The following is a 25,029-nucleotide window of genomic DNA, read 5'->3' on the forward strand; positions in this document are numbered from 1 at the left end:
AAATTATAATGTAGGAGCAAATTAATTAACAAGCAATATGACGTACGATTCACATCGTATCCGTGTTGTTATCTTTACCAGTTTAGAAGGTTCTAAACGAAAACGACGCTCTTTTTATTGATGTCTGTTTTTATCACAAGGTTCACGAAACTACAGCCGTGATCAGAGTTTTACTGCGAGTTTGAATTTTGAAATGAAGGTTTTGTTTTATTTCTATTTATTAAGTTTTGCATCTAAATTTATCGAGGGAGATATAGTGCCAAAGTCAGGTAAGTTTGTTTACAATATGAGTTTTAATATACAATGGTATACATGTTACAGCGGCTGTTGGTTTAGTGTTAATTTTATCTCATTGATATATAGTACTGTGGGGGAAGACGCGACACCTTTATCACTTGATATTCAAATATCCTGATCGTGTTTTAAACAATTAACAACGGTTTATGAGAGTACGGTTTTATAATTCTTTGAACGTTCTTTATTTACTAATAAGTGAGACGAGAAAATAGAACGAAAAGGTGTCCCATCTTCCCCCACCCTACTGTATGTAATTGTCGTTTCATTAGAGGTAACATGGCTGTCACAACGTATGTATTATATTCTAACGCAACACTTACCGTTAAAAGTAATGTAAGTCTCTGAAGTCGCGACTTGTTCTTCATAGTGTATAGTAATGTGGGGTAGGATGGGACACCTTTAGCCCATAACATCCTGATCTGTTTTAACAATAAACAACGCCCTTTATAGTCACGAGAATACGGTTCTGTCATTCAGTGAATATTCTTTGAGTTCCATCAAATAGGATAATAAAACGTAATAAATACATGGACCATCTTGCCCCAGCCTATACACACCTCTAGATAATTATGATATAAAACTAATCGCGCTGGGCGCTCCTTTCCACTTTGCGCAAGATGGATAGGGTAACCACATAAATCCCATATTTACGAATTGTATTAAGGTGGCTGTACACAGTATCCGGCGTGCGAATTCGCATGCAAACTCATTACCGAGTTCCGCATGCGGCAGCGAAATCCGGACAAAACAGACAAAACGGACGAATTCCGGATACTGTGTACAGCCACCTTTATACAAAGTCTCACCAAATGTTTAACTTCGTTCCAACACCACAGACACATGTACTGATTATCAATGTTCGGTTCCGGTTCATTTGCGACAAGATTGCGCAGAAGGAGAGACATCACGTGATCGGTGCCTTGCAAGAGGATGTTGTTTCGATAATTCCAAGTTTGACACGACATGGTGCTTCAAACCACTTCGTAAACCACACGGTAAGTCGTATTTTTGAAATGCTATAAACAATAACAATATCAGGGATTTGAGATTGTTTTCAATGTGTGAATGAATTTAACTTATTTATCGTCGCATGGCGGGTCAACGACAGTCGCTATAACAAGGGTGTTCTTTTGCATACGTGTCCATTTTTTATGAGGTACCACGTATGTAACTTTGTAGGTGTTTTTATATGTATGGCGAAATTTGGTAACAACACATTAGTGACAACTGGGTTGGAGCAATTACCATTAAGTATCTTGCCCTGTATGATACATATGCGTACAATACTAACCAACCACTGCGACGGACCTATATCGTCTTGGCTTGATTCTGGAAACAAATATATTGTTGTGCTAAAACCCAATGAAATTATCAGGCAAATGTCCTCACGCCGAATGCCAGGTTATACCTGAAGATCGAATGCACTGTGACGTAGTCCGTGACGTCACACCGTACCGTTGCATGCTGGCAGGATGTTGTTATGACGACGATACGTATGGAGGGCCTGTCTGTTTCAAGAGAAAAGGTGAGATTATAGAAACACGTATGGTAGGGGGGGGGGGATGGTTTATGTTTATAATGAAAGTAGGGTTGGGGAAGATGGGACACATTTTCATTCTATTTTCCTCGTCCCACGATTAAGGTATTTAGATATTATGTGCGGAAGACGTTCCATCTTACCCCAAAGTACTATCTTATAACCTACTGGTCAAATGTATGGTTCGTCTTTCAACCAATGTTTTGAACCACTGGGTTGCAGCAATTGTCGTTAATTGGCTTGCCCAATGACACATACGCCCACAATGGTGACAGCGACCAATAAACAAGTTACATACATTCGACCCAATCTTGATTATATGCAAATTATGACATAAAAAATTGCACTTCCAGTTTATGCCGTCGCCTACCCGGGAATGTACATGCTATTCTCACGCTGGTTGATGAACTCGTGCAGGAGAGTCAACCCAGATTACAGGAATCCATGTGGCAATAAAAGATGCGACGAGTAAGTAGTTTGGATAAAATATTGTTCACAAAAAACTCTGTATGGCTGACAAGTTGGACGACCCGTTAGTGACCACTGGGTTGGATTATTTGCTATTTTATCTTGCCTGAGAACAAATGCACCACAAATGCTGCAGGATCAGTTAGCACTATTATGGGATAAAATAATTTAAAATAAAACGGTGGCAGCTACGAGCTTCGTATCTGTACCCCCTGGTCTAATCATTCTACCTTCCGACAGGGATCAATGCCTGCGTTGGAGATGTTGTTGGCTTCCCATCGCGTTAGAAGGGCCTCAGTGTTATTATCCTTCGTAATATTTTTCACTTTCTTTTTCCTTCTGGTTTATTATTACATAAAAATTCGATAAAAACTTGTTTCGTTTTACCACTGTTTTTTTTTTACTGGTGTTGGGCCATATCTGGCCTAAATCGTAGGACCTCAGCCATATAGAAATATACAAGCGAATGTGTACTATACTTTAGTGGGCGCTACCTTCCTTTAGCTTACATGACTGCAGGTGATCTTGCAACAAGTTTTAGCTCAATTTGGCGCCGTGGCGTAGTGGTTACCGCGCCTGCCTGTAACCCAGAGGTAATGGGTTCAAGGCTCGACGCTGCTACTATTGTGGGCGTATGTCTCTTTGGGCAAGACACTTAAAGGCAATTGCTCCAATCCAGTGGTCAACAATGGGTTGTCCAATGGTCAGCAATAAGAAAATTAGCCATCCTTGGTGTTTAGTACACACAGCCACACTCCGAAAGGCCAACTCTGGCCTTGATCTTGCATCTTATGGTGTGCTTCACTGAAAAACCTCATCCACATAGAACAGAAACCAGACATCCTTCTTACGAAGGTGTAATAAGAATTATAAACGAATGTAAAGTTCACGGCAAAAAGGGCCCGCTGATACACGAAAGAACAAAAATGGCGGAATGTGCGCTGTACAGTTTAAGCAAAGAACATTGGGCTAAGACCACAGTCTTGCTTGGCGGGCGGGAATGGTCGAAAAAAAACGAAGTATTCACTACTTGATGTGGAATAGAATAAAGGCGCATCCAGGAGTTAAAAAAGGGGTCTAATTCTACTTAAAAACATTTGTTTATGTAATGCTTGGAATAGAAGTGTGGTGCAAAAAGTGTGTTTCATGCCTCACTTTTTACAAAGGGGGTTCTAACTGTATTTAAAAACAATTTTTATGTAATAAATAGATGGTGTGGTGTAATAAAGCATGGTTATTTCACAAAAAGGGGAGATCAAGACCCCTTTTACACCCCCTGAATACTCCCCTGGAATAGGTATATGTGCCCTAGGGCGAAAACGCATCGTTAAAAATGCTGTGCGGACTCTCAGTGTTCACATGGAATGCTAACCAAAGTAACTAATGAAACAGTTCACCAGCCTAAATGTAGGACCAAACATGGCGCTCAGTTAATCTGGCCTTTGGAGAAAGAGACGCGAAGGTGATTGGATTCCCCTAACTTTAAATTGTGCAAATTCTGTTGAAACAAAATAAAGTTAAATATCTTGATTATTGATAATAATAATAAATACGGTATAGGCCCCAAACTTTTTAAACACAGGGGAAGAAGTAATGATAGTTAAGACCCATTACACTCTTAACCAATGTATTCGTTGTAATGTTTACTGATTCATGAAATAAAGGAAACTCCGGGGTAGGCCTGCCCACCCTGCCACCCCAGGTTTGGGGCCTATGTTCTATACATTATAAAGATACTAACCACAAGACATAAGATTGCTTCTTCCAGCGACGACATTTGGATGAGGGCCATCCTTCTGTCTTTGCTGTGGAGATAAAAACAAAGGTCCATTCAGAAACAAAAACATTGAAAATAATCATACAGTCGAACCAATCATTTAATGTAACTTATTTATCCCCGCATGGCGATGATTTGAAAGCCGTTACAACACAGGTGTTCTGTTCCATACACCTCGTGCCTGCTTACGAGTTACCATGTATGTAACTTATTTATCCTCGCATGGCAGGGCAACAACAGTCGTTATAACACGGGTGTTCTGTTCCATACACCTCGTGCCCGCTCCCGAGTTACGACGTATGTAACTTATTTATCCTCGCATGGTAGGGCAATGTCAGTCGTTATAACACGGGTGTTCTGTTTCATACACCTCGAGCCCACTTACATTTTACCACGTATGTAACTTTCTGGATGGGAATTCTCATTTTGTCTGACAACCTAACTTACACAAAGAACTTGACCCAAACTGCTCCAACCCAGTGGTCACTAATGGGTTGTCCAAATTATCAGCCATACATAAAAAAAATCCCCCAAAAAATAATCACCCACAAAGTAACGTACATTGTAACTTGTAAGCTGGCACGAGGTGTTAAAGCCGTGTGATAACGACTGTCGTTTTCCGGCCACGAGAGGATAAAGTAAGTTACATTCATTCATTCATTCATTTACTAGTTACCCCGAGAGGCCGTTCTTACTACTCTACCACTGCGGCATAGTATCATACCTACGGTTCCACAACAGACACAACACAAAACTTACACAAAAAACTTGAAGCCAACCACGACTCCAACTTCTTCAAACTTGGAACGAAGAAAATTTTCTTCTGTGTCGTTTCTGGTGGAAAAATGTTTGATTTAATAAATTTAAAACTATTTCCAGTGATTTGGTTTAGTAGAAGAAATAAATAAAGACATTTCTGGTGGAAAACAAAATTTGAAAAATCAGATAAAAAATGAAGACAGACTTGTTTAAAAATATAAACTAAATATTTTGGAAAGAGTTATATTGCAAACAGGTTAAGTAAAAATGAAAAACTAAGTCGCAGATATAACGTTCTTGAATTTTATGTATTGCCAAAGATTTGGGTATCGTATTACTGAAGAACGAATGTTGGTACGAAAACCTATATTTTATTTCAGGTATTTGTTCCTTTTCATATAACATTAGTTGCTAAGCAACCAATCAACCTCCATACTCACGGTATATTAGACAGATGAAGAACTTCAGATGGAGCAAAAATATTTTGGAAATTTTTCGACCCGGGTTTTTTGAATCTGTGTAGAGGGGAGTTGCTGTAGTCCTGTGTGATGTAATAATGGGTTGGGTGATGTAATAATGGGTGAAGTGATGTAATAATGAATCAAGTGATGTAACAGATTAAATGGTAAATGGCAAGCTGTAAATTGTCAATCACCATGGTCACATTAGTTAGAGTGTAGCAATATGCACTACAGAAGTGGTAGCAACAATCATCTGGTATCAGTTTATTGCACTGTGGCAGAGTGGTTGGTAGTATTAATTGTAGTTAATTGGTGTTGTCTAAATTTTCGACCATATACACAACACATATACTGACTTAAACTGGAGGGGCAATGACTAATTTGTTCTTAAATCTATTCGTGAACATTGTATATCAGTGTAATACCAAACAGTTTACCAACTCCATGTTAAACCAACCCACCTGTGTAAGCTTGGCCATCTCCTGTCCTTCCCTCGGCATTTGTACTTGGTTGTGTCGTGACATCATTATTTGTAATGGACGGTCGTATAACTTCACACCATGTAGGTACTTTATCACTGTGAGCATGATATAGGTGGCTAGTACTTAATTACTGTTGGATTATTGGGCAAACTTTGGCTTAAATCTCAGGTCCCATGGCATGCCTCACTGTAGGACCTCACCCATATAGAATGTGCATATACAATGTTGGGGTAATGGGCCAACTCTGGTTTAAATCTCAGGTCCCATGGCATGCCACACTGTAGGATCTCACTCATAAAATAGAACGTGCATATACAATGTTGGGGTAATGGGTCAAATTTACGGTAAAAGATAAAAGTATTTAAACCACTTATTTCAGTCTCGATTTATTTTTATAATAATTTAAAACAAGATTTCCAAGCCTACCATAATAATAGTACAGCTACCCGGTAATATTTAACTGTTCTGTTAATAAGAGAAGCATCAACTGATAATGATATTAAAAACACTATTTCTAATCACCTGTTTGTGCTTGTTGGTGATCATTCATCTGCACAAGCGCGTTACTTTTCTTCTGGTACATTATCTTCACTCTGTTTACATCGCCATATACACCTGCCAACCCAAAGTTAGTTTAACGCCTAGTATTTCAACAAATGGTCCCAACTACTATTGTTATACTTTGGTTATTATAAAGTTAACTTTTAACAGCTCATCTGGTATAAAAATGTAAATTTTAAGACAATGTTATATTTTAAAACAGCAAAAACCAGTATGAAGTCTTTCCGAATAGCAAAAGAAATGTTGGAAAAAGTTTTTATGCCAGATTAGCAACTAAAAGATTACTTTACAATGTGCCTAGTAGCAGAAGTAACAAAATCTTGGTTTAAATAGGTTGTGCTTCCAGAATTGAGACTAATTATGTCACTGTTATTCTGGAAGAGAATGAGACATAAACATATTAAAAGTGGAATAACCGTTGAAACAAGCAAAGAACACAGGAATCCCCGAAAACAGGTTTAAAATCCTCGAAACAAGGGGAAATTCCCGGAAATAGCTACAAGGTACAGTTAAGAATGGTAGTAGTAGTTGTAGTAAGTAAAAAGGAACATACCGAATAGAATAAAGAGAACTTGTGGGGTGACCATCTTGTTATCGTGGAAGGAAGGATAAATAGAACGCCCAAGTAATAGAGATGTTCACATGGAGAAAATAAAGAGGAGAGAGTTAGATGATGGATAGGTATTGCTTTAATTATATACCAGCAATGGCGTAGCTAGGGGGGTTGCGGGAGTCACTGCCCCCCCTAAAAATATTTTATTAAAAAAATAAAAATTTTGTACAAAAATCTTGGGATTGCGGAGGTTATGACTCAACCCTTTTATTAATAAAAAAAAACTTGATTAAACTGTCCCATGTTTTCTCAGAGACTGTGTCACTACATACCAAATAGGCTAGGTACTACTGGGATTTGGTTTCCTTTAAGTAAATTGGGAATAGGTGTGACAGCTTGTGACGACGCCTTGGGGTTTTTAACAAAATTTGAAGCGAGATTGTTAAAATGCAGTTATACATATTACCCTCAAATACGAAAACAGTTAAAAGTGTTGCCTATGTGATTTGCCAAGGATTTCCTTATTAAATTTGGTAATAATAGCAATGAATTATACCAGGAAACACTAAAATTACTGCCAATGATGAATGTATTAGTTCAATTATACTGGTTGCCATTTTTACTCAGCACCAAATTAACACAATTACCTCATGCTTTAGGTATTATTAGGTTTTATTTAGTTAACAAATTATGATATTCTAAAATAATTACCACCAGAAAGCAAGTATAATACCCAGGTATTAAGAAAACTTTAGTTTGGGAAATTTTGATTACTTAATTAAGTGAATTAAATTTTGAAAGTGGATTTGGAATAATAATGTGATTTATTTATCCTTGGAGTGGCAGGACAACGACAGTTGTTATAACACAGGTGTTCTGTTTCAAACACCTCGTGCCCGCTTACAAGTTGCCACGTATGTAACTTATTTATCCTTGGAGTGGCAGGACAACGACAGTTGTTATAACACAGGTGTTCTGTTTCAAACACCTCGTGCCTGCTTACAAGTTGCCACGTATGTTACTTATTTATCCTCACATGACGGGACAACGACAGTGGTTATAACACGGGTGTTCTGTTTCATACACCTCGTGGTGCTTACAGGTTACCACATATGTAACTCGTTAATTGTCCTGTGGCGGGGCAACTATAGTCGTTATAACACGGGTGTTCTATTTCATACACATGGTGCCTACTTCAAAGTTACCATGTACCCCTTGCCCACATTACCAGTTACCCTTGCCCACATAAGAATTACGACGTATGTAACTTTATGGGTGATTGTTTGACAATTAATACCATTAGTGACCAATAGGTTGGAGCAATTGCAGTTAAGTGACACAAACAAAAAGGACCAACAACAATATGATCATAATATTACCTCTTCATTCAGGTTAGACACATGTAGCACAGATGTTTGGCCCACCATAGCTGCAAGCTGTGTCACCATATGGTTTGAGTTGCCCGCCATGTTTGTTCCCGTAAGATGCTGCAGGGCACCTGTGGATGGGATCGTGGGTGGTAATGATAAGTACAAAGCGTTGAAACATAGTGACATAGACACCTATCTTTTGAAAAACCAGGGTGCTCTCTAGCCCATATGGTCATTGCTGTTACCTTTGATTGGGGCATTCTTACTAATTAACCTGTTACTGTGTGTGCCCGGATTATTCTATGAAGTGTCACAATTAAGTCCAGGACATGCATAGTCATTGTAGGATGCATACGGTTTAACACATCATTTGAAAGTTATAAGTTGGCCCTATAAGTATCAAAGGATTGGCATATAAATTGACAGGGTGTCATAATGTGATCACTTTTGCATGGGCAGTAATGAAAGCGTGGTATATGCGGATGTAAATTAACAACTTTTTAAACTAAATTTCCTTTTAATATATGAAAGTAAGGCGTAACGGGCAGGACAACGAGTTATGTAAGATAATGTGAAATATAACTTCCCTAGCACTATTATGTGTTGTATATATACAGCACTGTTGCCTTCTTATGACTCTAGGAGCTATTCTGTCTGTGGCTGTAAGTGAGTGTCTGTTTTGTATATCTCTATACATAGCATAGTAGCATACATACCAACATAAAGGTTATATTTCAAACAGTTCAATCCTCACCTGAAGCATTGGCAAGTGATGCAAGTTGTGATTGTTGGATTGCGGCCGCTATGTTGTTCTGGTACGGTGACGGCATCAACCCTGCACCTGTGTTAAAGTGGCTGAGATGATTTGGATATACGGTAGGGTGGGGGGAGATGGGACACCTTTTTTTTATTTTCTCGTCCAATTTGGTAGTAAACAAAGAACATTCAAAGAATTATAAAACTGTATCTTCACGACTCCCATGGACCGTTGTTAACTGTTTAAAATACGATCAGGATATCAAATTCTAAAGTTGTTCCATAATACCCCACAGAATCAACATATAAAACGTTGGGGAAGACGGCATACTTTTAGTATATAATATCCAAATACCCCGATTGTGTTTTAAACTATTAACAACAGTTGTTAATTGTATTTTACTATTTGAAAACCGCATATAATGCCCGCCCACCTCCTAGCATAGACTGCAGTGTGGACCCTGTGCCGAGTATTGAAGCTTCACCGCTTGGCAAGTCATTCCTGGTGTAATCACGACTCTTATCATTATTGAACTTTACATTGAGCGAGGATAGTTTGCTATACTCGATACGGAGGGTGCAGCAACCATTGTAGATGTTCTGGCCATCAAGAGACTGTAAAGATAAGTTAAGATTGGTTTTATTTTATATCGGTTATGCCCAACTGGGTGTCAGGCAAGAGTTGGCCCACTACCCCAAATCTTACTAGTTTGCTATCTTTTATTCTATATGGGTGAGGTCCTACAGTGAGGTATGCCATGGAATGTTAATTTTTAGTCTTTAGATTTTAGGTCTTTAGTTTATGAATTACTCTAGTCTTGTATATGGGTTAGGCCCGATGTGTCTTGTCTTGTTAGGATTTTCCTCTTTAGACCAGAGTTGGCCCATTAATCCAAACCATACATTTTCTATTCTAAATGAGTGAATGGCAAGGTCCTACAGTAAGGCGCGTCATGGACATCTCGGCAAATAGTGACCTTTATGACATGTATATTCCTACTATACAGTTGTTAGAAGTAAACCAAAGAAAATGTATAACTCTACTAGACTAGAGTCTCTAGTCAAACTTGACTCTTATGATACTAGTAACTACATGGTTAACAATTTAATATATGATACTACATAATAATATATGATACTACATAATAATATATGATACTACATAATAATATATGATACTACATAATAATATATGATACACTCTTTCAGTCTTTCATGATAATATATGATACACTCTTTCATGATAATATATGATACACTCTTTCATGATAATATATGATACACTCTTTCATGATAATATATGATACACTCTTTCATGATAATATATGATACACTCTTTCGTGATAATATATGATACACTCTTTCGTGATAATATATGATACACTCTTTCGTGATAATATATGATACACTCTTTCATGATAATATATGATACACTCTTTCATGATAATGTATGATACACTTTTTCATGATAATATATGATACACTCTTTCAGTCTTTCATGATAATATATGATACACTCTTTCATAATAATATATGATACACTCTTTCAGTCTTTCATGATAATATATTATACGCTCTTATGATACGACATGGTTAACAAGTTATATAGGCTATAGTAAAAGGCCACTATTACTATAGCCTATACAACGCATATACAATACTATATTAACTTTGTTTACAAAAGAGATCAACAAACAAACTTACAAGCTTAGCTGTTTGTGATTGCAGGGCGTCAGCCATTTGTATCAAGGCTTGGAATTGACCTGAAATATTTCAACTTTACTGTTTATGATGTTTACCAAGCAAACATTAGTATCACTGCATTATGTGTGTATGTGTTTCGATGGATTTAACACAAGGTACTTGAGAGTGAAGAATTTAACTTTTGCATCTTTTGTAGCATATGTTATATTGTGATATGTAAAACTGGAGTTTTAAACATGTGTGTTTCAGAAATTGGGATGATATTGTTAAAGTAACTCTCATCATGTACGTCCAAAACTACTGTTATCAAAAGATGATTCAAAACTTCAAATGGTATGTTATTAACATGTATGATGTATGCATGTACGTTTAAATTGAAGAAATCTTCACAATGTTTTTGATTTTTACGCTAGACATTTTACACTGTTTATCTTGGGTTAATTGTTCAATGTGAAGAAAGCATTCAGTTAACCTAATGTACCAATACAGCGTATAATTGGCTATGCTAGTTTGTATAAGCCCATGCCAGTAGGGAAGACGACTTTAGGTGTAAACTTTGGGTGCTAAACATATTTTTAAGGCGGTTTCAGGCACAGTATGCTTCTGTATTAGGCAATAGCTCTGCTTGTTAGCATAGACCTTACAGCAGGGTAAAGCTGCTTTAGGTGTAAACTTTAGGTGCTAAAAATTACAATGTTACTCCCTTTTAAAGTTGTTTCAGTGCATTATTATGCCCAATACTGGCTGTACATACTACTTACTGCTTTTAGTGAAAGTGATGATCTTCAATATTACTCCAAACTTGGAGAATATTGTGTGCAGAACATCAAGGGTGATGGGATACAACATATTCTCAATCACAGCACGTAATACATGGTTGGGACCACCATCACGTTTCTGCATTGCTTCGAGGATCGCTTGCGTTTTCTGGAGGAAAATAAGTTTATTTTGTGCACCCTTATTTAGGGTAATTAAAGTGATGGCTATGTGTGAATTACTAAGATTCAAAAGGTAACTGTAGTGGTGACTGCATGAAATATAACTATATTTAACTTAAAAATAGATTAAAATTGAATGAATAAATTTAACTTATTCATCCTTCAACAGCAGTCGACAACAGCAGTCGTTATAACACGGGTGTTCTGTTTCATACACCTTAAGCCTGCTTACAAGTTACCACATATGTGAAATTGAAATTTTCTTTTAATGGAAGAGCCATTTACTTATATACTTTACATTATGTGTGATTGCATGGTAGCAATGATAGCAAAATATTTTGTAGACGTCGTTAAAATTTAAATAAAAAACAAATATCTCCTAACTTTATCTACTCATTGTTTGTGAGATGGTAATTTCCCCTATTATAGTTAGAACAATAGACATCTTATAAACACAGGAAGGACATGAGATCACCATGCAATTAGGCTAACAGGACAATAGGTTACTGACACGATAGGATAAATACAAAGAATGTGACGATGGATTGGGCATATGCATGTCATATTGTTTCAAAACAGATTCCCTAATGTTGCAGTTATTTACTGTCTTTTGTTGCAGTCAGCAATTAGAAACATGCTTTGTATATTAATGGTATTTATAATAATAATGTAATATAAAACAGGATATAACATTTAAAGTTTAATAAAATGGATTGTAGTACCTTTAGTGTCAGGTTAATGGGCTTACTACAGCCGTAATCTAATGACGTGCCACGCTGTAGGACCTTACCCTTATAGAATATGCCAAGGATCACAAACATTAGGTATTCACAATGTAACAGATTAGTCCAACAAATACTAACTAACCTAATAGCCATATACATAATTACCAGTTGGTTTGGCGAGCTGTCTGTCTTCAGCTCCTTGTGGTTTGAGAACTGAACATAAATTATCCGTTGTCTTATAGTGGGCGGGCTTATACCACTACTGCTAACCATCTGGTTGGCTATTTCTTCATCCTCCATTTCAAGGAAAGCTTGGTTCTTGCCCTGTGGTAAACAAGTGTGGAAGATTGTACGCAAGCATATGAGACAATACAGAACTATGAGCATATGAGATGGTACACAACTATAAGCATATGGAATGATACATAAGCATATGAGATGGTACAGAACTATAAGCATATGAGATGGTACACAACTATAAGCATATGAGATGGTACACAACTATAAGCATATGGAATGATACATAAGCATATGAGATGGTGCATAAATATAAGCATATGAGATACAATACAAGCATTACCCAGTTGTACATAAGCATAATTATGAGACTTTATAGTTTAATAGATAACCTACAATCAATAGGTTGGCTTTGTATTTGAAGTGTGTAAGATGGTACACAAACATAAGTATATGGGACCTTATAGTAGACTAATATATGTGTACAAGCTATAATGAATAGGTTAAATTGCAGGTTAAACCAAGGGTTGGCAACCTTTTTGTTACAGGTTACTGTTACATAATTACAGTAATTTTGGTTTAATTTTTTTGTGGCAGGACATTCAAACAATTCAAGTAGTTAAAACAAATAGATACAAGTGTTTAAGTTTCTACCTTTAGCATGAGGACATTCGTAACATGTCCGTATGACAAACCAAGCTGTATGACCTCATTGTCAGTTACGTCACCCGGCAAGCTACGTAGGTGAACCACTTTCGAGATTTGGCTTGGATCCAACTTCATCTGTAATGATAAAGTAAGCAAATAAGATATAAAGGATAGTAAACATTGGGGTAATGGTCGACTCTGGCTTAAATCCAAGGTCTTATTGTTTATCCCACAGTATGATTTCACCCATATAGATTAGAATGTTCATATACAATGTTGGGGTAATGGACCAACTCTGGTCTAAATCCCAGGTCCCGTGGCGTGCCTCACTGTAGGACCTCACCCATATAGAATAGAATGTGCATATACAATGTTGGGGTAATGGGCCAACTCTGGGCTAAATCCCAGGTCCCATGACATGCCTTACTGTAGGACCTCACCCATATAGAATAGAATATGCATAAACAATGTTGGAGTAATGGGCCAACTCTGGTCTAAATCCCAGGTTCCATGACGTGCCTTACTGTAGGACCTCACCCATATAGAATAGAATGTGCATATACAATGTTGGGGTAATGGGTCAACTCTGGTCTAAATCCCAGGTCCCATGACACGCCACACCATAGGACCTCACCCATACATATTATAAACATAACATGGGAGCATCCTTACCTTCTTAGCCCCATTATCCACACTTCCAAGTCTAGAAGGATCATCACTGTTTCTCTGTAATGTAAACAATGTAGTTAATAAAGAGGTATATAGGTCTTTTAACTGCCTAAACCCCATTTTAAACAATAAAAGTAGCTATGTTTTCTTGAGAAGTACCCAACTTGATTTTTCTCAGCCCGAAGACAGAGTATAAATAGTAATATTTTAATACTATTACAACGAAAAATATAAAACATTTATTATAGTAACAGTAGCTGCAGTTCACATGCATACATCTAAGGCAGTTCAGCAGTTGCACGCTACTCAATACAAGGTATGGAGTCCACCAATAGATGTAAGAACATAGACAAGAACGTGCGAGTTCATTCGTTCAGACGCATTTTTAGGTCGGTATTTTTGTCCGCGCCGTTTTAAGTATGTGGTAAGATTGTATTAATCGTAACAAACAAGCAGAGCCAAACTTCATTTTTGACTGACTTCATTTTCGTTAGCCACGGGGACGTAATAATTTGCGTCTTGCCAAGAATGTCTATGTTCATTCATTTAAACATATATATATATATATATATATAAGAAGTCTGTCGACTGGGTGTTGGGGTAATGGGCCGTATCTTGCCTAAACCCCAGGACCTTCAACAAGGACCTCACCCATATAGAATAACATGGACAAAAATGTCTGGTATTGTTCGCTACAGTTTAAGTTCATGTTAGATTGCATGTTAGCGAACGGTAAGACAAGACTGTTTTAATGCAGTAATAACGGCGCATATAATAGGAGACCTAATAACAGTAGTCGAGAGCTTGTGACAATAATTCTGTGTTGTTTGCTACAGGTTTTAAGTCTGTGGTGAGATCGTATGGCAGACAAGTGTGTTGCTGCGTAACGAATGCGCTGCTTGAACACGATACGTCGTATGCTGGGCGCAAATAACAGCTCAAACATAAGACGTGGTGTAATGATTCTATACAAACAACGATGGCGTATACCAGATATTTGCCGCTTCAGAATAACTAACTGAATGCGATAAGAATATTGGACTAAAAGATAAGATTTTTCGTCGCTTCTGCTAAACGTAGTTGCGATGTTTTGGATAATTGCCGTTTCGACTAACTGGAAACAATAGGAATTTCGGAAAACCATATTTTTTATATTTTTTATATATGAGAAACACCATACGTGTATTATTGTAGGGTGGGGTAAGAAGGGACACGTCCCGTGTTTTCAATCCGTTTTATCGTCCCATTTGCTAGTAAACGATAAATATTTATAGAAATGTATAACGTATCCCCATGGCTCTAAAGGAGCGTTGTTAATGTTAAAAATATGATCAGGTAATATGGGATATTATGTGCCAACGGTACCATCTTACCCTACAGTATTATTCTACAGCGAATGACAACACCGTTCAAATAGAACACCTATTTACGATTATGAACAATTTTCAAATACGATAAAAACTTTGTTTCTGCTTAACACACATCGTGTTTTTTAGATAATTGTGTTGTAATTAAACTGATACGTCATACTACCCACGCTATTACGCGAGAGCAATTATTTCTTGCGCTATGCATAACATAATTGTTATTTATCTCTTCGAATACGACAGCGAAAATCAAATTGATTAAAACAACTAAGAGAAGGGAATTAGCGGCAATATGACAGTCGTTAAAACACTGTAAGTAAAAGTTAAAAAAGCGGCCTTCAAACCAATATATGGTAAACTCACATTGAGTTGTGAAAAATTAAATAAACAAATTACTATGCTATCAAGAAAACGGTGTGCATAAGTCGTAGAGAACTAGGTTTTGAGTAATTCGCGGTCGAATGAAAGACTTAAATAGGCTTTCCGGGCGTGCTGGGGTGTTGGGCCAAATCTGGCCTAAATCTCAGGTTTTTGACAAAGACCTCAACCACTAAGAATAAAAAATCCCCATCTGTAAGTTACCTTGGTAGCTGTGGGTATAATTGTATGTTCAAAGGGGCCTGCATTGAACATTACTTGCGGTGCGAGTTGTGTAGGCCCTGCAATACACATACTAGGAGGGCACGCAAGGGTTGGCACACTAACTTGTTGCACAGTACTTGGGTGGCCGGGAACCGGCAGGAAAACCAAAGACATTGTGGCAAAACTACGGTTTTGGGTTAAATTTATTAACTTCAAAATATCCTTAATTTCTGAAAACAAGTTATAGGTAATTTAAAAACCAAAGACGTGTTTTATCGACTGGTTTTATTTAGTTTTTAAAAAACTTATTCTTCTTATGCTAAAACGATGTAGCCATTATTAAATGCGGAATGTGTCAGAAACCTTATCAAAAAGAGTAAAAAATAAGTTATAAAATATAATTTTTTGATACAACTCGTTACTAAACTAAAACTAATTTCTTTACACAGTAACATGTGGTTTACACAACGTCAAAGTTTGACAAATAATATTAAAAAGAAAGTTCGTTTCGCATACAAGCGTAACAAATTGTCTTGCGCTCTGACACCTGCGGTAAGTAAACGAATACTAGGTGTTATAACTGATTGAGCGACTGCGTTGCATTGTAATAGACGTTTTGTGAAACAATCTTTCTGGCACTTATTTGCGTACTGAAGTTTCAATATTCTCTATAGGTTCAAACCTTGACGCAGCTACCATTGCCTACCATGGTTTACTGTTGCTGCCAGGTTTATTACGTTTTGTATTTTAAATCAGTTCTTTTGGCTTTTTATTTGAGTACCGATGTTTCTCGCGTTCCTATACAGGTCGTCTTCATCAGGCTGAATGAAACTCAACAGCGCAAAATACTGGTACGGAAAAGTAAGGAAAAATAGTATATATGCACCGCAATGGACTAGCTGTAAAACCTGGAGCTGTTTCTGTCTGCTTTTAAACTAAAGAGTGCTTTATAAAAAATGCTTCGAAAATGGTTTTAATTTACGCTGATACAGTAGGGGGGAATATAAGTACTACAATGAGCAAACTGCCTAAAACCTGCGTTTAAATCTAGACCTGTTTCTGTCTGCTTTTAAATTAACGCGTGTTTTATAAAAATGCTGCGAAAATGGTTTCGTTTTACACTGGTCGATATGATACGTGAACACAACGGTTTCAAATTCGTTCACTGAAACATATGGCGTGGTTAACACAGCAAATATTTACTTGCACAATCCTGTGTACCCTGAGCACAGTTTGATATTGAAAACTCATTTTTCATCCAGACTAGAAAACCGGTAGCTCCGTAACAGGAGGCTGCTATGAACGGCTGATTAGTCACCGGGCGCGCCTCTTTCTAACTTGTCGCTGCGATTAAAACGAAGCTTCATAAGCTACAGGGTGGAATTAAAAGTTTAAACGTTGAGTAACTGGAGTTTTTTCGGCTAAAATCGTAATTAATTGGCGACTTCGGTTAGGCCGTAACGCCTACAGCTACAGCCTACATAGACATGAACAGGATATTATTCTGACATAATTATATATTATAAAGATGATGCCGACATTGCTTTAATAGCTACAATGAGTTGTATAATTTCGAAGATCAAAGCGGTTACGACTTATGAAATTTTCAAGATGTCAGAAATTCGTTACAGACAAGGTCGCCGCAAGAATGCGGTTTTAACCATAGTAGAATTGAGTTATCTTGTCGTGCAGATTAACTACAGGCAGCTGCTTAAGTAGACAATACGAGATAATTGTTACACAGCGTGCGCTATTGATTTCAAGTTATGGGCTAAGACGAGACACGCATTCAAGCGAAGGTAGAAAACTTGGTTTTACGACTTCTAATAGGTTGTCTAAATCTAATAAAGTTGTTTAAAAAACATAAAAAAAAAACGAGTTGAAATTAAAGTTTTGAATTGAGTGAAGGCCGAAGTTAAAAGACGAAGATTTGGTTTAATTGAACCATACGCGAAAGCATACAACTGGTAAACAACGGCTTTCATATGCAGAATAGAATTAAAATTAAAGCACATACTTTAAACTTCGAATTTTAATAGTGGTTGCAATACAAGTGATTGGTTTTAAAGGCGAACCTTAACAAAGGGCTGTTTAACAAAGAATACAGAGCTAAAATCGAAGCACTGAATTCTAACTGGGAATTTTAAACTGTGGTTCAAACGCAAAGTTGTCATAAGACTCTCAACTATGCGTAAAGGTCATACAGACAAACTTAAAGTGAACATGGAGTAAAACTTGGTTTAACAACGATTTTCAAATAATATTGAAAATTTGAAACGCTCGATTCGAAACTGCAAATTTAAAACGCAGTTCCAAACACGAACTTGTTGTCACGCGATTCCTTTATCCCTAGTTCAAGAATCAAAATTACAGCTTTACAACCTAATTCGTAACTACACCTGCAAGCATATAGTTCTGCTAAGCAACCTAGACACGGAGTGTAAGCTTAAATAGACCTCAGGACTTAATATTAAACATAGGCTGGCGTTACAAGGAAGTGGGCAACAGGAGTAATGACTTGTCGCCAGCGTAACTACTAATTATGGTTGCCCGTCGTAAGAATAGATGGGAACGGGAAATCCTCTGCTACGTAAAGTATACGGGTGAGAAGACAGCCAAGCGGAACGGTGACGACTCAAAATGAGACGCTACTTTGTGTTTTTGAGCGCACTGAAATTGGGTGGTTGGGTTATTATTAACTATAACCATCGAGAGGTATTTACAACCTGTCAGTTTTAAAGTGAGATGCGAGAAATTGGTTTGACCTTAGAAACCACGTAGGAAATCTTGGATTAAAGAAAAGCTACTCCTTGTACGAGTATTTAACACAAGTGATAAAACACGGAACTTCTGGTCAGTTTCAATACAAACATAACGACAATATTTATATACGATTTTCGTTGTCTCGGTTAAAAAGCTAAAACTGTAGCTATACAAGATATAGCCGTCAATCTATACAAGATATACAACGAGCAATAAGCATCGTCGCTACAAAACCATCGATCTTTAGTAATTTCAGAAGTAAAAACAATTTTACATCCAAAAATCAAGCAAAATATGTAATACCATGGTAAAATACGTAGTAAACAACCATTTTCTATGAATTGCGCGCACGCTAAACAGCTGATTACACATAAATCGTCGCCGGTATTTGCGCAGAAGTGTTTAGCCCTATCCTGCATCTAACTTAATTGGTTTCAACTAACTATGATAAATTGCATGAATCTGGCTCTGATCTACTGCTTATAAAGTTGGATGATGCTTGTAACAAAATAACAATCAAGAAAAAAGTGCTACAAAAAAACGTAACAAAAAAACAAGTCAAGCGCTTTTTTCTGGCAGTTATATATTTCGTGTAAAACCGCATCATCAAACTCTAATACGAATAGAAAACTGCGATTCTGATGCCTTTGAGGTCGGTAGCTTCAACTAAGCTGATCGGTTGGCTGTCGTCGCGCAGAAATAACTGGCAATTGGCGTTTAACTGGATATTGAATACCAGTCTCGGGCATTCATTGCCAGCCAAGTAGAAAGAACAGGGCTGGCTTACCAGCTCGCTATAGACCACTGCCATTGAATGGTTGGGTTGGTGTAGCGTGGAGCGACGTTACGGATGAAGGTTTAGCTTTGTCGCAGTTCTACATGTTTAGCGTGGAAGTCGCTACTTTGAAACGGAATTTGCAAAGAGTTGGTGGCGCTAGGTCACAGACAGTGAGTTCCTGACGAAAACACGACGTTGCTACCACTGTGGGCGTGTGTGTCCTGAGGCAAGACATTTATGACTAATCGGCATTTCTACAATCCAGTGGTCACTTATGGGTTGTCCAAATTGTTGGCCAAACAGAAAAATTATAATCACCCACAAAGTTACATACGTGGTAAATCGTAAGGGAGCACGAGATGTATGAAACAGATCACACGCGTTATAACGACTGTCGTTGCCCCGCCATGCGAGAATAAATAAATAAGCTACATAGATTCAACACTAACCACGAAACACGCTCGTTTTAAAACCTTTTTTCCCACTTGTCAACATGGCGCAATTACATTTGTATTTAATGAAAGAAACTAATTCCACTTGGACTGTAGGCATCCAATGTCAGCAATGCAGGAAACCATTAGTCTGCTTCACCTCTGGATTAAATTGCACCGCGCAACTGCACACCAAATAATTCATTTCAAAACCAGCCATGCAATATATTATCAACACACTGCCTACTGCATGGGGAAACGTCATCTATTATTGTGTGTAAGTCACTGTTATTCCTTTTATTGGGTTGGGAGAAAACGAATCTTGTCACAAAGTTTAAAACCAATGGTTCAAAAAAAGGGCCATATTTTGATGACTCTAATGACTCCCAAAGTATCTTACTTCAATACAGTTAATTTTATATTGAATCATAATAATTTTTGCAAGTTGTTACTGCAAGTTCTAGCAACACCATTTGGGCTTATTTACAGAGCTTATTAATTAATATTGTACATTATGTCACATAAGGACAGCTTTGTTCAAAAAGATTCCGAATATATATATGGTATATATTCTCATTTTAAGTATCCTTTTTTACTGGATCCTAGTATAAAAGGTTGAAAACTACTGGTAAAGAGTTTAAACATTTGGACAACGATTTGAAAATATTCCACCAGTTGACAAGATAAATAATAACAAAGCAATGTTGACATAAAGTTTAAGCAAAGTTAATATTGGCTTTAGAAGCTTCTGGCATACCAGGTAAAGTTGTGATAAGGCAAGTCAAAGGAAACAGTCGTTTGAGTTACGTCTGTCTCTTGTTTCCTTAGAAAACAAACTTAGTATAATAACTCAATATGGGGGAAAGGAGTGTCTTCTTCTATTCGATAACAAAGATTTGTTTACAAAATATCCAAGGATATCCCACATAATAAAGCGTTGGGGGAAGTTGTATCGAAATCATGCGTCATTCCTTATTCATGGGATCTTTTGTTGATTGATGGCATGTGGTGGCATAAGATACCTTACCCGTGCAGTTTGTATTGTTGGCTTGTATGAGTAATCTTAATTGCAATTTACAAAGAAAAATGCTCATGTATTGGTTATGGTTCACTTGTTTTAAGTGTTTGACTTTTTTAATTAGTGTTTCACTTTCAGATGAATGAATATAGTGTATTAGTATGCTACTTATTTATCTTCGCATGGCGTGGCAATGTCTGTTGTTATAATATAAAAAGCCTACAAGTTAACATGTATGTAAATTTATGGGTGATTGTTTTATTTAAGTGTGGCTGACAAATTAGACAACCTATTATTAAACCTGTATCAAATTGTTATTGTCCAAACGCTAATTGTGAGCACTCTATGACTCTAGCCACTACGCCACACCCCTTGGACTTTTATTAAGTGTGGTAAACTATACTGTGACCATTACCAATTAATAACGTCTAACAGATTCTTTGTGCTCAAGCAGCAATAAAAAGCTGCAACTAAACAGCCATGGTTACGAATTAGATGCATTATGCAAAGCGCAATTCAAGTTACAGTAATTTATCTTTCCTAATTCCTATGGTACATGTGCATACTAAATACATACAAATCCCATGGCACTAAACAATGTCAATGGATTACTCAACTCTATAAGAAGCTCTCATAATAGGTTTGATAACTGAGAGGCAATAGATATATAAAAACAAAACACTTTGTGTGTTTATTGTTTGTAGCAACACTAAGTCAACATTATTGTTAAATATAATATTTATATATAAGAATACTTTGCATAAATGTAAATGTTCAACCTGTTTATGCATAATTATATTTAATGCCGTCACTAAAAAGAATCAACAAGTTTAATTCGAGGTCGTATCAGTTGTTAAAACATACATGAGCATGAGCCGCGATGAGCGTTTTATTTTGTTTGATGAAGGTAAAATAAAGTACCTTAATTTACTACAACTTCACACAGTTGCCTTGATTTTACAAAATTCCAGGACAATAAAACATGTCAGTTGTACGCAGGTTTGTATTTTATGGATAAATTGCAATTTGAAAATCAAGGGTTGCTGCAACCCAAGCAAAATTGTCAGGGTAGGCTTGCATCCACTGTATAATTCAATACCACTGTGTTAACACTTTACAAGTTAAGTTGTAACTAGTTATGTTGATTAATGCTATGAAGACAGTTTACTTTAGTACGAACCTACAGTTCCCTATTTTAAACCATTTATAATAAATTACACATCAAGCTTATCAATCATAATGCATGTCATAATGGTGTAAACATATTACATGACTCATATAGAGATTAAAACAGTTTTGTGATTGGTAACCTTGCTAAATATTTTAATACGGCGCCGAAACACTTATCGTGCAGTTTTAAAGTTAATTTTGACACACAAACATTAGACTTTCCTTAAATAAAATTATACAGTAGGTATTAATGAGCCGTAAAGAATATTGTAACACCAAAATTAAAAAACTATTGCTGGTTATTAGCCGCAGAAATACTATTACTAATGATGGCCTTCTTGGATGACAATACAATAGCATATTCTATAAAAAGCCTGTGTTTTAAATCCGTACAGAAAGTATCATATAGAATAAAACATATTTATCTTGGAATACAGTGAAGAATTAAAATCAAGATGGGAAAAACGGCATTAGAAACAAAACGAGTTGTTAAAAACATAGAAGTAAATTTGAATAAATAAAACACCCAGAATAAATACCTTTGTTCCGTATGAAGGTTCATAAAAATTCATCACTTTCATATTTCCTCCACAGCTTGTATGTTTGGTCTTCAAAGTAATTTGCTCCGCTTGTAATTTGGCAAGTGTGAAGTGTACAGCATATACAGCAACAGCAGTAAGGACAAGAACAAGAAAATGGCCCAAATATAATGTCAAATATGTATCTACACCTGTTTAATGTACCTTTTATGAAAATAGAAGCAGTATTGCATTAGACAAGTAACTATCTAAAACGTTTACAACCAATCAAAGCCACAATCACGAAATTCAAAACAAATGAAATAAAACAAACAAAACAACTAATCTCATGACGTCATATTTGCCGAATTTACCAAAAACATGTTGTTGTTGGTAATTTCGACAAATTTGTCACAATTGCAAAAAGACTAATTATGAGGTCACAAAATAAGATAAAATAAATTTTTAGGTAGTTTTAAAACTTTTACATTGAAGCAGTTTCTATTTAGTTCATTTCCAAATCGTAAAAGTCTGAACAATAGGATGTCGACTAAAACCACTCCGCTGCCATTACTTGCTAATACTCCTGTTCATGCCCGTTTGGAATTATTTGCCAAGAAAATGCATTTTTGCTGCCATACATTCAACTTCGAAAAAGTGAATATAGAACTGAAAGAAAAGGAACTTAAACGAATCTACCTCACAGAAATCATCCATTTTATGGAAGAGAGCAAAGGCATTTTAATCGAGCCGATATATGCGATATCCTTTGCTATGTTTTGTCGAAACGTTTTTAGAAGTTTGCCCCCTAAAAATCCAGATTATGACCCCGATGAAGACGATCCTATTTCGGACCCCGCTTGGCCGCATCTTCAACTTGTGTATTCGTTTATCGTGCGAGTACTGGAGTCTCCCGATTTCCAACCGAGCGAAGCAAAGCAGTTTATCGACCACAAATTCGTAGAGCATTTGATTGAAATGTTTAGCAGCGACGATATTAACGAAAGAGAATGTTTAAAAACTGTCCTGCACCGAATTTACGGCAAGTTTTTAGGCCTTAGGTCGTATATAAGGGGCGAGGTTAACAACAAGTTTTTAGAAGTAATTTACGAAGATTTATCATTTCCTGGAGCTACAGAAATACTCGAAGTGATGGGTAGCATTATAAACGGCTATGCATGTCCGTTGAAACATGAGCATATACATTTCTTGTTTAGTGTCTTACTTCCGCTACATACATCGTCGAAGTTGCAGCAGTTTCAAGCCCAACTAGTATACTGCGTAGTTCAGTATTTAGAAAAAGACCCGAGCCTTACGGAGAAGTTTACCAAACGATTCTTAAAACTGTGGCCTAAAACCGTTACCTCAAAAGAAGTCATGTTTCTTGGCGAACTAGAAGAGATAATAGACGTCATGCAACCGGCTGAATTTCTAAAAGTGCAAGAAGACATCTTTTTGCGACTCGCGAAATGCATAAAATGCGAGCATTTTCAGGTAATTTGATATAGTAAGGTGGGAGAAGATGGGACAGCTTTTCATTCGATTTCTCGTCCCATTCTGTATTAAACAAGAAACATTCAAAGAATTATAAAACCGTGTTTTCACGACTCTCATAGACTGGTGTTAATTGTTTAAAACACGATCAGAATATTTAGAAATTATGTGCTAAAAGTGTCCCATCTTTCCCCACCTTACTAAACATAGCGTATATCTAGCCGTTGACCTGCTCCTGTCTATATTATAAATGAATGTAACTTATTTATCTTCCCATGCCGGAACAACGGCAGACGTTATAATATAACACGGGTGTTATTTTTCGTTAAGTGTCTTGCACAATGGGACACCCCCTAACGACTGAATTCCAATCGTTTTAACGAATTATTTTTCCCGCTAAGGTAGCCGAGAGAGCGCTGTACTTCTGGGACAACGAATACATAGTCAGCCTTATCGAAGTCAGCGCTGCACAGATTCTACCGTTGGTATTATCAAGCCTTATTAGCGTCTCGAACCATCATTGGAATAAAACGATCACATCATTGGCTGCAAATATACTGAAGAATTTCATGTCCGGAAACCAGAAGTTTTTCACAAAGATGGTCATGACGATGAAGAGTAAGAAGCAAAGTGAGAAGGAGAGAGCTGAGAGATCAAAGGAGTTGTGGAGGAGCTTGGAAGAGCAGGCTGCGATGAATAGGAAGATTGAAAATTCTTCTTCTGTTTTGGAAGAAAAATAATAAAGCGTTTGAGTGTCATTTGTTTTAAAGCTTATTTGAGATTTTTTTGGTGTGGTGTGAATGAATGCAGATTATTTATCTTTACATGGTGGGGCAACGATAGTCGTCATAACTTTTACTATGTATGTAACTGTGTGGGTGATTGTTTTAATGTATAGCTGACAATTTGAACAACCCACTAGTGACCACGCGATTAGAGTAATCGCCTGTGTCGTCCAATGATACA

At 36.8% G+C, this 25,029-nt stretch overlaps 3 protein-coding genes across 5 annotated transcripts; 2 read left to right on the plus strand and 1 right to left on the minus strand.

Annotated features, from left to right (window-relative positions):
* Positions 1-107: 107 nt before the first annotated feature.
* On the plus strand, positions 108-4,957 carry LOC149732957 (integumentary mucin A.1-like). Of its 2 annotated transcripts, none has more exons than XM_089882583.1 (5): positions 108-269; positions 1,134-1,292; positions 1,673-1,822; positions 2,188-2,302; positions 4,752-4,957. In XM_089882583.1, the coding sequence occupies exons 1-5, from the start codon at positions 194-196 to the stop codon at positions 4,849-4,851; spliced, it is 600 nt and encodes a 199-aa protein (XP_089738709.1). In that variant the 5' UTR covers positions 108-193; the 3' UTR covers positions 4,852-4,957. The 2 variants fall into 2 exon arrangements, with proteins under 2 accessions (XP_089738709.1, XP_089738710.1); XM_089882584.1 differs by lacking the exon at positions 4,752-4,957 and adding an exon at positions 2,543-2,674.
* On the minus strand, positions 3,144-22,795 carry LOC149732958 (polypyrimidine tract-binding protein 1-like). 2 transcript variants are annotated; one of them, XM_089882563.1, is made up of 16 exons: positions 22,591-22,795; positions 13,946-13,999; positions 13,280-13,408; positions 12,554-12,712; positions 11,487-11,652; positions 10,726-10,784; positions 9,456-9,636; positions 9,020-9,106; positions 8,275-8,393; positions 6,896-6,929; positions 6,304-6,396; positions 5,761-5,876; positions 5,279-5,379; positions 4,839-4,913; positions 4,044-4,107; positions 3,144-3,800 (listed from the first exon to the last, which is right to left on the minus strand). In XM_089882563.1, exons 1-16 carry the CDS (start codon positions 22,630-22,632, stop codon positions 3,729-3,731), a joined length of 1,551 nt encoding a protein of 516 aa, XP_089738689.1. In that variant the 5' UTR covers positions 22,633-22,795; the 3' UTR covers positions 3,144-3,728. The 2 variants fall into 2 exon arrangements, with proteins under 2 accessions (XP_089738689.1, XP_089738688.1); XM_089882562.1 differs by lacking the exon at positions 22,591-22,795 and adding an exon at positions 15,892-16,137.
* A 128-nt stretch (positions 22,796-22,923) lies between these two features.
* On the plus strand, positions 22,924-24,837 carry LOC149732959 (serine/threonine-protein phosphatase 2A 56 kDa regulatory subunit beta isoform-like). Its single transcript, XM_089882566.1, has 2 exons — positions 22,924-24,063; positions 24,465-24,837. Exons 1-2 carry the CDS (start codon positions 23,113-23,115, stop codon positions 24,801-24,803), a joined length of 1,290 nt encoding a protein of 429 aa, XP_089738692.1. The 5' UTR covers positions 22,924-23,112; the 3' UTR covers positions 24,804-24,837.
* Positions 24,838-25,029: the final 192 nt, after the last annotated feature.

The sequence above is a fragment of the Ciona robusta genome, chromosome 8, assembly GCF_009617815.1.
Source record: "Ciona robusta chromosome 8, ASM961781v2".
Lineage (NCBI taxonomy): Eukaryota > Metazoa > Chordata > Ascidiacea > Phlebobranchia > Cionidae > Ciona > Ciona robusta.